We start from the raw sequence: 12,939 nt of genomic DNA on the forward strand, positions 1-12,939 counted from the left end.
GTATACAGAGAGAGAGAGAGAGACTCCTCCTGTAAATATACAGAGAGACTCCTCCTGTAAATATACAGAGACAGGCAGAGCTTAACCCCTCCTGTATACAGAGAGAGAGAGAGAGACTCCTCCTGTAAATATACAGAGAGACAGAGCTTAACCCCTCCTGTATACAGAGAGAGAGAGAGACTCCTCCTAAATATACAGAGAGATCCTCCTGTAAATATACAGAGACAGACAGAGCTTAACTCCTCCTGTATACAGAGAGAGAGAGAGAGAGAGAGAGAGAGAGACTCCTCCTGTAAATATACAGAGAGACAGAGCTTAACCCCGCCTGTATACAGAGAGAGAGAGACTCATCCTGTAAATATACAGAGACAGGCAGAGCTTAACTCCTCCTGTATACAGAGAGAGAGAGAGAGAGAGAGAGAGACTCCTCCTGCAAATATACAGAGAGACAGAGCTTAACCCCGCCTGTATACAGAGAGAGAGAGACTCATCCTGTAAATATACAGAGACAGGCAGAGCTTAACTCCTCCTGTATACAGAGAGAGAGAGAGAGAGAGAGACTCCTCCTGTAAATATACAGAGACAGGCAGAGCTTAACCCCTCCTGCATACAGAGAGAGAGAGAGAGAGAGAGAGACTCCTCCTGTAAATATACAGAGAGACTCCGCCTGTACACAGAGAGAGACAGGGTAAACCCCTCCTGTACACAGAGACAGACAGGGTAAACCCCTCCTGTACACAGAGACAGACAGGGTAAACCCCTCCTGTACACAGAGACAGACAGGGTAAACCCCTCCTGTATACAGAGACAGGGTTAAACCCCTCCTGTATACAGAGACAGGGTAAACCCCTCCTGTACACAGAGACAGACAGGGTAAACCCCTCCTGTACACAGAGACAGACAGGGTAAACCCCTCCTATATACAGAGACAGGGTTAAACCCCTCCTGTATACAGAGACAGGGTAAACCCCCCCTGTACACAGAGACAGGGTAAACCCCCCCCTGTACACAGAGACAGGGTAAACCCCCCCCCCTGTATACAGAGACAGGGTAAACCCCCCCTGTATACAGAGACAAGGTAAACCCCTCCTGTATACAGAGACAGGGTTAAACCCCTCCTGTACACAGAGACAGGGTAAACCCCCCCCCCCCTGTATACAGAGACAAGGTAAACCCCTCCTGTATACAGAGACAGGGTAAACCCCCCCTGTACACAGAGACAAGGTAAACCCCTCCTGTATACAGAGACAGGGTAAACCCCCCCTGTACACAGAGACAAGGTAAACCTCTCCTGTATACAGAGACAGGGTAAAACCCCCCCCCCCCTGTATACAGAGACAAGGTAAACCCCTCCTGTATACAGAGACAGGGTTAAACCCCTCCTGTACACAGAGACAGGGTAAACCCCCCCCCCTGTATACAGAGACAGGGTAAACCCCCCCTGTATACAGAGACAGGGTAAACCCCTCCTGTATACAGAGACAGACAGGGTAAACCCCCCCTGTATACAGAGACAGGGTAAACCCCTCCTGTATACAGAGACAGGGTAAACCTCTCCTGTACACAGAGACAGGGTAAACCCCCCTGTATACAGAGACAGGGTAAACCCCCCCCTGTATACAGAGACAGGGTAAACCCCCCCTGTACACAGAGACAGGGTAAACCTCTCCTGTACACAGAGACAGGGTAAACCCCTCCTGTATACAGAGACAGGGTAAACCTCTCCTGTACACAGAGACAGGGTTAAACCCCTCCTGTACACAGAGACAGGGTAAACCCCCCCCCTGTATACAGAGACAGGGTAAACCCCCCCTGTATACAGAGACAAGGTAAACCTCTCCTGTACACAGAGACAGGGTAAACCCCCCCTGTATACAGAGACAAGGTAAACCCTTCCTGTACACAGAGACAGGGTAAACCCCCCCTGTATACAGAGACAGGGTAAACCCCCCCTGTACACAGAGACAGGGTAAACCCCTCCTGTATACAGAGACAGGATAAACCTCTCCTGTACACAGAGACAGGGTAAACCCCCCCTGTACACAGAGACAGGGTAAACCCCCCCTGTACACAGAGACAAGGTAAACCCCTCCTGTATACAGAGACAGGGTTAAACCCCTCCTGTACACAGAGACAGACAGGGTAAACCCCCCCTGTATACAGAGACAGGGTAAACCCCTCCTGTATACAGAGACAGGGTAAACCTCTCCTGTACACAGAGACAGGGTAAACCCCCCCTGTATACAGAGACAGGGTAAACCCCCCCCTGTATACAGAGACAGGGTAAACCCCCCCTGTACACAGAGACAGGGTAAACCTCTCCTGTACACAGAGACAGGGTAAACCCCCTCTGTATACAGAGACAGGGTAAACCCCCCCCCCCTGTATACAGAGACAGGGTAAACCCCCCCTGTACACAGAGACAGGGTAAACCCCCCCTGTATACAGAGACAGGGTAAACCCCTCCTGTACACAGAGACAGGGTAAACCTCTCCTGTACACAGAGACAGGGTAAACCTCTCCTGTACACAGAGACAGGGTAAACCCCTCCTGTACACAGAGACAGGGTAAACCCCCCCTGTACACAGAGACAGACAGGGTAAACCCCTCCTGTACACAGAGACAGGGTAAACCCCTCCTATATACAGAGACAGGGTAACCCCCTCCCCTGTATACAGAGACAGGGTAAACCCCCCCTGTACACAGAGACAGACAGGGTAAACCCCCCCTGTACACAGAGACAGGGTAAACCCCCTCCTGTATACAGAGACAGGGTAAACCTCTCCTGTACACAGAGACAGGGTAAACCCCTCCTGTACACAGAGACAGGGTAAACCCCCCCTGTACACAGAGACAGACAGGGTAAACCCCTCCTGTACACAGAGACAGGGTAAACCTCCCCTGTATACAGAGACAGGGTAAACCCCTCCTGTACACAGAGACAGGGTAAACCCCTCCTGTACACAGAGACAGGGTAAACCCCTCCTGTATACAGAGACAGGGTAAACCCCGCCCCCCCCCCCTGTATACAGAGACAGGGTTAAACCCCTCCTGTACACAGAGACAGGATAAACCCCTCCTGTACACAGAGACAGGGTAAACCCCCCCTGTATACAGAGACAGGGTAAACCCCTCCTGTATACAGAGACAGGGTAACCCCCTCCTGTACACAGAGACAGGGTAAACCCCCCCTGTATACAGAGACAGGGTAACCCCCTCCTGTACACAGAGACAGGGTAAACCTCTCCTGTATACAGAGACAGGGTAACCCCCTCCTGTACACAGAGACAGGGTAAACCTCTCCTGTATACAGAGACAGGGTAAACCCCTCCTGTACACAGAGACAGGGTAAACCTCCCCTGTATACAGAGACAGGGTAACCCCCCCCTGTACGCAGAGACAGGGTAAACCCCTCCTATATACAGAGACAGGGTAACCCCCTCCCCTGTATACAGAGACAGGGTAAACCCCTCCTGTATACAGAGACAGGGTAAACCTCTCCTGTACACAAAGACAGGGTAAACCCCTCCTGTACACAGAGACAGGGTAAACCTCTCCTGTACACAGAGACAGGGTAAACCCCTCCTGTTAATATACACAGAGGCAGAAACTCCTCCTGTATACAGAGAGAGACAGGGTAAACCCCCCTGTAAATATACACAGAGATAGACAGCAAACTCCCCCTGTGAATATACACAGAATTATACACAAAGCCCGCCTGTAAATATATAGAATTCCAGCTGAACGCCTTCTCAAATATACACAAAATTACAGCAAACTTCACCTGCAAATATACACAGAATTCTTATCCTTTATCGTTCAGTCCCTCGGAATCGAGGAAGACTTGCCTCCACTCTAAACACGAGTCCTGAGGTGACTGAACAGTCCAATACGGGGACCCACAGTCCCTGTCACAGGTGGGACAGATAGACGTTGAGGGAAAGGGAGGGTGGGACAGATAGACGTTGAGGGAAGGGGAGGGTGGGACAGATAGACGTTGAGGGAAAGGGAGGGTGGGACAGATAGACGTTGAGGGAAGGGGAGGGTGGGACAGATAGACGTTGAGGGAAGGGGAGGGTGGGACAGATAGACGTTGAGGGAAGGGGAGGGTGGGACTGGTTTGCCGCACGCTCCTTCCGCTGCTTGCGCTTGGTTTCTGCACGCTCTCGGCGACGAGACTCGAGGTGCTCAGCGCCCTCCCGGATGCACTCCCTCCACTTAGGGCGGACTGGTCTTTGGGCCAGGGACTCCCAGGTGTCGGTGGGGATGTTGCACTTTATCAGGGAGGGCTTTGAGGGTGGTCCCTTGTAACGTTTCCTCTGCCCACCTTTGGCCCGTTTGCCCGTGAAGGAGTTCCGAGTAGAGCGCTCGCTTTGGGGAGTCTCGTGTCTGGGGGGGAACCATGCGGACAATGTGGCCCTGCCCAGCGGAGCTGGTCGAGTGTGGTCAGTGCTTCGATGCTGGGGATGTTGGGCCTGGTCGAGGACGCTAACGTTGGTGCGTCTGTCCTCCCGGGGGATTTGCAGGATCTTGCGGAGACAGCGTTGGTGGTATTTCTCCAGCGACTCGAGGTGCCTACTGTACATGGTCCATATACATGCGTTGGAGACTGTTCAGAGAAGGTGCACTCGGTTGAGAAGTGTAGAGGAACCTGGGAGTGCAGGTCCATAGATCCCTGAAGGTAGCAGGCCAGGTGGATAAGGTGGTTAAGAAGTTATACGGAACGCTTGACATTATTGGCCGATGTGTACAAGATCGTGTCTGATTAACTGGATTGAATTTTTTGAGGACATAACCAGGAATGACGATGAGTGTAGTGTGTTTGTTGTAGTGTATATGTCGGCTCACATCTGTCCTCTCAGGTGGATGTAAAAGATCCCGGGGCCACTATTTCGAAGAAGAGCAGGGGGAGTTCTCCCCGGTGTCCTAGGGCCAATATTTATCCCTCAATCAACTTAAACAAAAAGCAGACTATCTGGGTCATTATTATTATTTAAACGGAGAAAGATTACAAAGTGCCGCAGTACAGCGGGACCTGGGGGTTACTTGTACATGAAACACAAAAGGTTAGTATGCAGGTACAGCAAGTGATCAGGAAGGCCAATGGTATCTTGGCCTTTATTGCAAAGGGGATGGAGTATAAAAGCAGGGAAGTCTTGCTCCAGTTATACAGGGTATTGGTGAGGCCACACCTGGAGTACAGCGTGCAGTTTTGCTCTCCGTATTTACGAAAGGATATACTTGCTTTGGAGGCAGTTCAGAGAAGGTTCACTCGGTTGATTCCGGAGATGAGGAGGTTGACTTATGAGGAAAGGTTGAGGAGGTTGGGCCTCTACTCATTGGAATTCAGAAGAATGAGAGGTGATCTTATGGAAACGTATCAGATTATGAGGGGGCTCGACAAGGTGGATGCAGAGAGGATGTTCCCACTGATGGGGGAGACTAGAACTAGGGGGCATGGTCTTAGAATAAGGGGCCGCCCATTTAAAACTGAGATGAGGAGGAATTTCTTCTCTCAGAGGGTTGTAAATCTGTGGAATTCTCTGCCCCAGAGAGCTGTGGAGGCTGGGACATTGAATATATTTAAGGGGGAGATAGACAGATTTTTGAGCGATAAGGGAGTGAAGGGTTATGGGGAGCGGGCGGGGAAGTGGAGCTGAGTCCATGATCGGATCAGCCATGGTCGTATTAAATGGCGGAGCAGGCTCGAGGGGCCCAATGGCCCACTCCTGCTCCTAATGTAACAGGCTCGAGGGGCCGAATGGCCGGCTCTTGCTCCTAATGTAACAGGCTCGAGGGGCCCAATGGCCCACTCCTGCTCCTGTTTCTGACGTTCTTATATCACATCGCTGTGTGTGGGAGCTTGCTGTGCGCAAATTGGCGTTTCCCACATTACAACAGTGAGCGCACTCCCAAAAGTGCTTCCTTGGCTGTGAAGCGATTTGGGATGCCCGGTGGCCGTGGAAGGCGCTATATGAATGCAAGTCTTATTTTGTTTTCTTAATACACAGAGACACGCAGCAAAATCTCGTCTGTGGAAATCGATAATGCAGACAGCTAGACAGGAGTGCCCCCTAGGGTTGGGGAGTTTAAAACACATTTGTTCCTGGGATCTGGGCATCGTCAGTAAGCCCCAGCGTTTATCGCCCATCCCCCTAATTGCCCCTCGAGTAGGTGGTGGTGAGCCCCCTTCTTGAACCGCTGCAGTCCGTGTGGTGAAGGTGCTCCCACAGTGCTGTTAGGGAGGGAGTTCCAGGATTGTGACCCAGCGACGATGAAGGAACGGCCGATATATTTCCCAGTCAGGGTGGTGTGTGACTGGGAGGTGGAACATAAGACCATCAGAAACAGGAGCAGGAGTGGGCCATTCGGCCCCTCGAGCCTGCTCCACCATTTAATACGACCATGGCTGATCCGATCATGGACTCAGCTCCACTTCCCCGCCCGCTCCCCATAACCCTTCACTCCCTTATCGCTCAAAAATCTGTCTATCTCCACCTTAAATATATTCAATGTCCCAGCCTCCACAGCTCTCTGGGGCAGAGAATTCCACAGATTTACAACCCTCTGAGAGAAGAAATTCCTCCTCATCTCAGTTTTAAATGGGCGGCCCCTTATTCTAAGACCATGCCCCCTAGTTCTAGTCTCCCCCATCAGTGGGAACATCCTCTCTGCATCCACCTTGTCGAGCCCCCCTCATAATCTGATACGTTTCCATAAGATCACCTCTCATTCTTCTGAACTCCAATGAGTAGAGGCCCAACCTCCTCAACCTTTCCTAATAAGTCAACCCCCTCATCCCCGGAATCAACCTAGTGGTATCTTGGCCTTTATTGCAAAGGGGATGGAGTATAAAAGCAGGGAAGTCCTGCTCCAGTTATACAGGGTATTGGTGAGGCCACACCTGGAGTACTGCGTGCAGTTTTGGTTTCCATATTTACGGAAGGATATACTTGCTTTGGAGGCAGTTCAGAGAAGTTTCACTCAATTGTCTCCATATACTTTGGTTAAACTGCTCCGACAGTGCGGCACTCCCTCAGTACTGCCCCTCTGACAGTGCGGCACTCCCTCAGTACCGCCCCTCCGACAGTGCGGCGCTCCCTCAGTACTGCCCCTCCGACAGTGCGGCACTCCCTCAGTACTGCCCCTCCGACAGTGCGGCGCTCCCTCAGTACTGCCCCTCCGACAGTGCGGCGCTCCCTCAGAACCGCCCCTCCGACAGTACGGCACTCCCTCAGTACTGCCCCTCCGACAGTGCGGCACTCCCTCAGTACTGCCCCTCCGACAGTGCGGCGCTCCCTCAGAACCGCCCCTCCGACAGTACGGCACTCCCTCAGTACCGCCCCTCCGACAGTGCGGCACTCCCTCAGTACTGCCCCTCCGACAGTGCGGCGCTCCCTCAGAACCGCCCCTCCGACAGTACGACGCTCCCTCAGTACTGCCCCTCCGACAGTGCGGCACTCCCTCAGCACTGCCCCTCCGACAGTGCGGCACTCCCTCAGTACTGCCCCTCCGACAGTGCGGCGCTCCCTCAGCACTGCCCCTCCGACAGTGCGGCGCTCCCTCAGCACTGCCCCTCCGACAGTGCGGCACTCCCTCAGTACCGCCCCTCCGACAGTGCGGCACTCCCTCAGTACTGCCCCTCCGACAGTGCGGCGCTCCCTCAGCACTGCCCCTCCGACAGTGCGGCGCTCCCTCAGCACCGCCCCTCCGACAGTGCGGCACTCCCTCAGTACCGCCCCTCCGACAGTGCGGCACTCCCTCAGTACCGCCCCTCCGACAGTGCGGCACTCCCTCAGTACCGCCCCTCCGACAGTGCGGCACTCTCTCAGTACTGCCCCTCCGACAGTGCGGCGCTCCCTCAGTACCGCCCCTCCGACAGTGCGGCACTCCCTCAGTACCGCCCCTCCGACAGTGCGGCGCTCCCTCAGTACCGCCCCTCCGACAGTGCGGCACTCCCTCAGTACCGCCCCTCCGACAGTGCGGCGCTCCCTCAGTACTGCCCCTCCGACAGTGCGGCGCTCCCTCAGTACTGCCCCTCCGACAGTGCGGCGCTCCCTCAGTACCGCCCCTCCGACAGTGCGGCACTCTCTCAGTACTGCCCCTCCGACAGTGCGGCGCTCCCTCAGCACTGCACTGGGAGTGTCAGCCCAGATTTTCCGTGCTCCAGCCTTGCAGTGGGACTTGAACCCACAACCGTCTGACTCGGAGGCGAGACAACTGCCCCTGAGCTACAGCCGACAGACAGGAGGAATTGAGCGAACATTTTCACGTGACATTAAACCTGTGGTTCAGAAGACGATTTGGATTTTTTAATAAATCTAATGATTTGTCACAAAAGTTCTGAGTTTTCAAAGTTGAGAGGTTAATAACGAGCTTATATCGAACCTTAATAGGACACCAGTTGAGATCTAATTGAACTGTTAAGCTGATTAAAGAATTGGAAGAGGCCACCTCGAGAGAGAGAGAGAAGGTTTCCTTGTGTGGGGTTAGTCCAGAACAAGGGGGTGTGACCTTAAAATTAGGGCCAGACCATTCAGGGGTGATACCAGAAATGTTTCTTCACACAAAGGGCAGTGGGAATCTGGTGCTGTCTCCCTCCGAAAAATCTATTGAGGCCGGGGGCTAATTAGAGCTTTCAACACTGCGATTGGTAGATTTTCTGGTCAGTAAGGGTTTTAAGGGTTACAGAGCAAAGGTGGTTAAATTGAGTTAAGATGCAGACCAGCCATGGTGTAATTGAAATGGTGTAACAGGCTCGAGGGGCTGAATGGGCCTCCTCCTGTTCCTAATGTAACAGGCTCGAGGGGCTGAATGGCCTCCTCCTGTTCTTAATGTAACAGGCTCGAGGGGCTGAATGGCCTCCTCCTGTTCCTAATGTAACATGCTCGAGGGGCTGAATGGCCTCCTCCTGTTCCTAATGTAACAGGCTCGAGGGGCTGAACGGCCTCCTCCTGTTCCTAATGTAACAGGCTCGAGGGGCTGAATGGCCTCCTCCTGTTCCTAATGTAACAGGCTCGAGGGGCTGAATGGTCTCCTCCTGTTCCTAATGTAACAGGCTCGAGGGGCTGAATGGGCCTCCTCCTGTTCCTAATGTAACAGGCTCGAGGGGCTGAATGGTCTCCTCCTGTTCCTAATGTAACAGGCTCGAGGGGCTGAATGGTCTCCTCCTGTTCCTAATGTAACAGGCTCGAGGGGCTGAATGGCCTCCTCCTGTTCCTAATGTAACAGGCTCGAGGGGCTGAATGGGCCTCCTCCTGTTCCTAATGTAACAGGCTCGAGGGGCTGAATGGGCCTCCTCCTGTTCCTAATGTAACAGGCTCGAGAGGCTGAATGGGCCTCCTCCTGTTCCTAATGTAACAGGCTCGAGGGGCTGAATGGCCTCCTCCTGTTCCTAATGTAACAGGCTCGAGGGGCTGAATGGCCTCCTGTTCCTAATGTAACAGGCTCGAGGGGCTGAATGGTCTCCTCCTGTTCCTAATGTAACAGGCTCGAGAGGCTGAATGGGCCTCCTCCTGTTCCTAATGTAACAGGCTCGAGGGGCTGAATGGCCTCCTCCTGTTCCTAATGTAACAGGCTCGAGAGGCTGAATGGCCTCCTGTTCCTAATGTAACAGGCTCGAGGGGCTGAATGGTCTCCTCCTGTTCCTAATGTAACAGGCTCGAGGGGCTGAATGGCCTCCTCCTGTTCCTAATGTAACAGGCTCGAGGGGCTGAATGGTCTCCTCCTGTTCCTAATGTAACAGACTCGAGGGGCTGAATGGCCTCCTCCTGTTCCTAATGTAACAGACTCGAGGGGCTGAATGGCCTCCTCCTGTTCCTAATGTAACAGGCTCGAGGGGCTGAATGGCCTCCTGTTCCTAATGTAACAGGCTCGAGGGGCTGAATGGCCTCCTGTTCCTAATGTAACAGGCTCGAGGGGCTGAATGGCCTCCTCCTGTTCCTAATGTAACAGGCTCGAGGGGCTGAATGGTCTCCTGTTCCTAATGTAACAGACTCGAGGGGCTGAATGGGCTCCTCCTGTCCCTAATGTAACAGGCTCGAGGGGCTGAATGGGCTTCTCCTGTTCCTAATGTAACAGGCTCGAGGGGCTGAATGGTCTCCTCCTGTTCCTAATGTAACAGGCTCGAGGGGCTGAATGGGCTTCCTCCTGTTCCTGTGAGCCAATATAAAAAAACAGGCTTCTAAACGGGGTCCTTTGTTCTGTCAGTATAAGAGCGATTGGAGAGTAGGACGAGGGAAGTGTTTGATCAGAGTGTGAGCAGATGGAGTAAGGTAGAAATGGGGTGAGAATGAAGGGTCTGGGACAAGGGGACACGCGATTAGGAGAGTAAATGTCACGAGTTCCGGGAGCGAGAGCTGAGAAAATTTTTCACAGACTGTGAGAGGGTTGGGAGTCTGTGGAATTCAGTACCAAGGTTAGAGTTTTGGGCCTTGACTGAGTCAACAACATTGATCAGATTAGGAGAGGGTAGCCGGGAGAGAGAGTGTGATTGGCTCTCGTGGTGTTCAAACACCGACAGGGCCTGACGAGTCTGTGCGTGTGTGTGTGATACGATACGTGGCCTCCTCCTGTTCCTGTATAACAGGCTCGAGGGGCTGAATGGCCTCCTCCTGTTCCTAATGTAACAGGCTCAAGGGGCTGAATGGGCCTCTTCCTGTTCCTGTATAACAGGCTCGAGGGGCTGAATGGCCTCCTCCTGTTCCTAATGTAACAGGCTCAAGGGGCTGAATGGGCCTCCTCCTGTTCCTGTATAACAGGCTCGAGGGGCTGAATGGCCTCCTCCTGTTCCTAATGTAACAGGCTCGAGGGGCTGAACGGCCTCCTCCTGTTCCTAATGTAACAGGCTCGAGGGGCTGAATGGCCTCCTGTTCCTAATGTAACAGGCTCGAGGGGCTGAATGGTCTCCTGTTCCTAATGTAACAGGCTCGAGGGGCTGAATGGCCTCCTCCTGTTCCTAATGTAACAGGCTCAAGGGGCTGAATGGCCTCCTGTTCCTAATGTAACAGGCTCGAGGGGCTGAATGGCCTCCTCCTGTTCCTAATGTAACAGGCTCGAGGGGCTGAACGGCCTCCTCCTGTTCCTAATGTAACAGGCTCGAGGGGCTGAATGGCTTCCTCCTGTTCCTAATGTAACAGGCTCAAGGGGCTGAATGGCCTCCTGTTCCTAATGTAACAGGCTCGAGGGGCTGAACGGCCTCCTCCTGTTCCTAATGTAACAGGCTCGAGGGGCTGAATGGTCTCCTCCTGTTCCTAATTTCTCTCTCTCTCTCAATGTCTCTCTCTCTCTCTCTCTCAATCTCTCTCTCTCTCTCTCTCTCTTTCTTTCATTCTCTCTCTCTCGCCTGCCCTGGAAGTACTGCTGGATCTCACAGGAAGAGGAGGTGATTCTGATGTGTGTGTGTGTGCGCGAGAGTGACCGAGTGTGTGTGTGTGTGTGTGTGTGTGTGCACGCGAGAGTGTGAGTGTGTGCGCCCTTGCACAAGTCCAGGGGTGCCGACCCCTTCGAAGCTGGATAATCGGAGCCCGAGCACGAGCCTGCCCTCCGACCCGGGCTTAATTTGTCGCCCGGAGTCCCAGCGCTCTGGCATGTTGCTGTTTGTCGAGGTGCGGGGGGAGAGGATCGAGGTGGGGGTGGGGGTGGGGGTGGGGGGAGGTTGTTAGAGCCAGACGGAGTTTGGGGGTTGGGGGAGAGAGAACGAGAGAGAGAGAGAACGAGAGAGAGAGAGAGAGAGAGAGAGAGAGGAGGAGTTGAACTCCGAAGACATGTGGCTCTAAGAAATGCGGGCGCAGAGAGAGAGAGAGAGAGAGAGATTGGGGGAGGGTGACCCTTTCACAGTGCTAAAAAAAAATTCTGTCTCTCCCTCTCTCCCTCTCTCTCTCTCTCTCTCTCCACACACGTTCTCCGGGGGGCAGGTCTAAGCCCCTCTCCCGCTCACGATCGTCTGTCTCTCTGCTCCGCAGGGGGCTACTGAGTCGGGAGAAAGAGAGCGGATGAAAGCAAAGAATGAGTTTAATTCTGCCCGAGCTCGAACTCTCTCCTCCCTCCCCCCCGCTGCCTACGCTCTCTCACTCCTCGTGATTGTTCTGGAATTCCTGCTCTGTCTGTGTGTGTGTGTGTGTGTGTGTGTGTGTGCGCTTGCAAGTACAGGCCAGAAAGGCACCTCTATGACCTTTGCAAAGAGCGACAGAGCGACAGAGCGAGAGCGAGAGAGACAGAGGAAGAGAGAGACAGAAACAGACAGACAGAGAGAGAGACAGAGAGAGAGAGAGACAGACAGACAGATCGACAGAGAGAGATACAGACAGAGAGAGAGAGACACAGAGAGAGAGACACAGAGAGAGAGAGAGAGAGAGAGAGGAGAGAGAGAGAGACAGACAGAGAGAGAGAGACAGACAGAGAGAGAGAGAGCCAGAGAGAGAGAGACAGAGAGAGAGAGAGAGACACACACAGAGAGAGAGAGAGAGACAGAGAGAGAGACAGAGAGACAGAGAGAGAGAGAGAGCGACACAGAGAGAGAGAGACACAGAGAGAGAGCGCGACAGAGAGAGAGAGAGAGAGAGAGAGAGAGGGAGACAGACAGACAGAGAGAGAGAGAGAGAGCGACAGAGAGAGAGAGAGAGAGCGACAGAGAGAGAGAGAGAGAGAGAGAGAGAGAGACAGACAGAGGGAGAGAGAGGGGGAGAGAGAGGGGGAGAGAGAGAGACAGAGAGAGACAGAGAGAGCGACAGAGAGGGAGAGGTCGCCCTCCCAAAGCTGAAGGTGAAGCACATCTCGGGGAGAGAGTGAGAGAGAGAGAGAGAGAGAGAGAGAGAGAGAGGGGGGGGACTTTTGCAGTATTGCATTTAAGAGGGAGAGAGGGAAGGGGAGATAGGAGGGAGAAAGGATAATCTGGTTTGTTTACCAAGTAGCGCTTTCTCCTTCCCGCTCTCTCTCGCT

The 12,939-nt window shown here is 53.5% G+C and overlaps 1 protein-coding gene across 1 annotated transcript in view; it reads left to right on the forward strand.

Annotated features, from left to right (window-relative positions):
* Positions 1 to 11,389: 11,389 nt before the first annotated feature.
* LOC139242032 (la-related protein 4-like) overlaps positions 11,390 to 12,939 on the forward strand; it is a gene marked incomplete at its 3' end in the record, with an annotated part of 32,101 nt that continues 30,551 nt past the window's right edge. Inside the window, exon 1 of the mRNA XM_070870161.1 lies at positions 11,390 to 11,606. Within this exon, the coding sequence (XP_070726262.1) occupies positions 11,589 to 11,606 (18 nt within the window). The remainder of the gene's footprint in view (positions 11,607 to 12,939) is intronic.

The sequence above is a fragment of the Pristiophorus japonicus genome, unplaced genomic scaffold (genome assembly GCF_044704955.1).
Source record: "Pristiophorus japonicus isolate sPriJap1 unplaced genomic scaffold, sPriJap1.hap1 HAP1_SCAFFOLD_1179, whole genome shotgun sequence".
NCBI classification, from domain to species: domain Eukaryota; kingdom Metazoa; phylum Chordata; class Chondrichthyes; family Pristiophoridae; genus Pristiophorus; species Pristiophorus japonicus.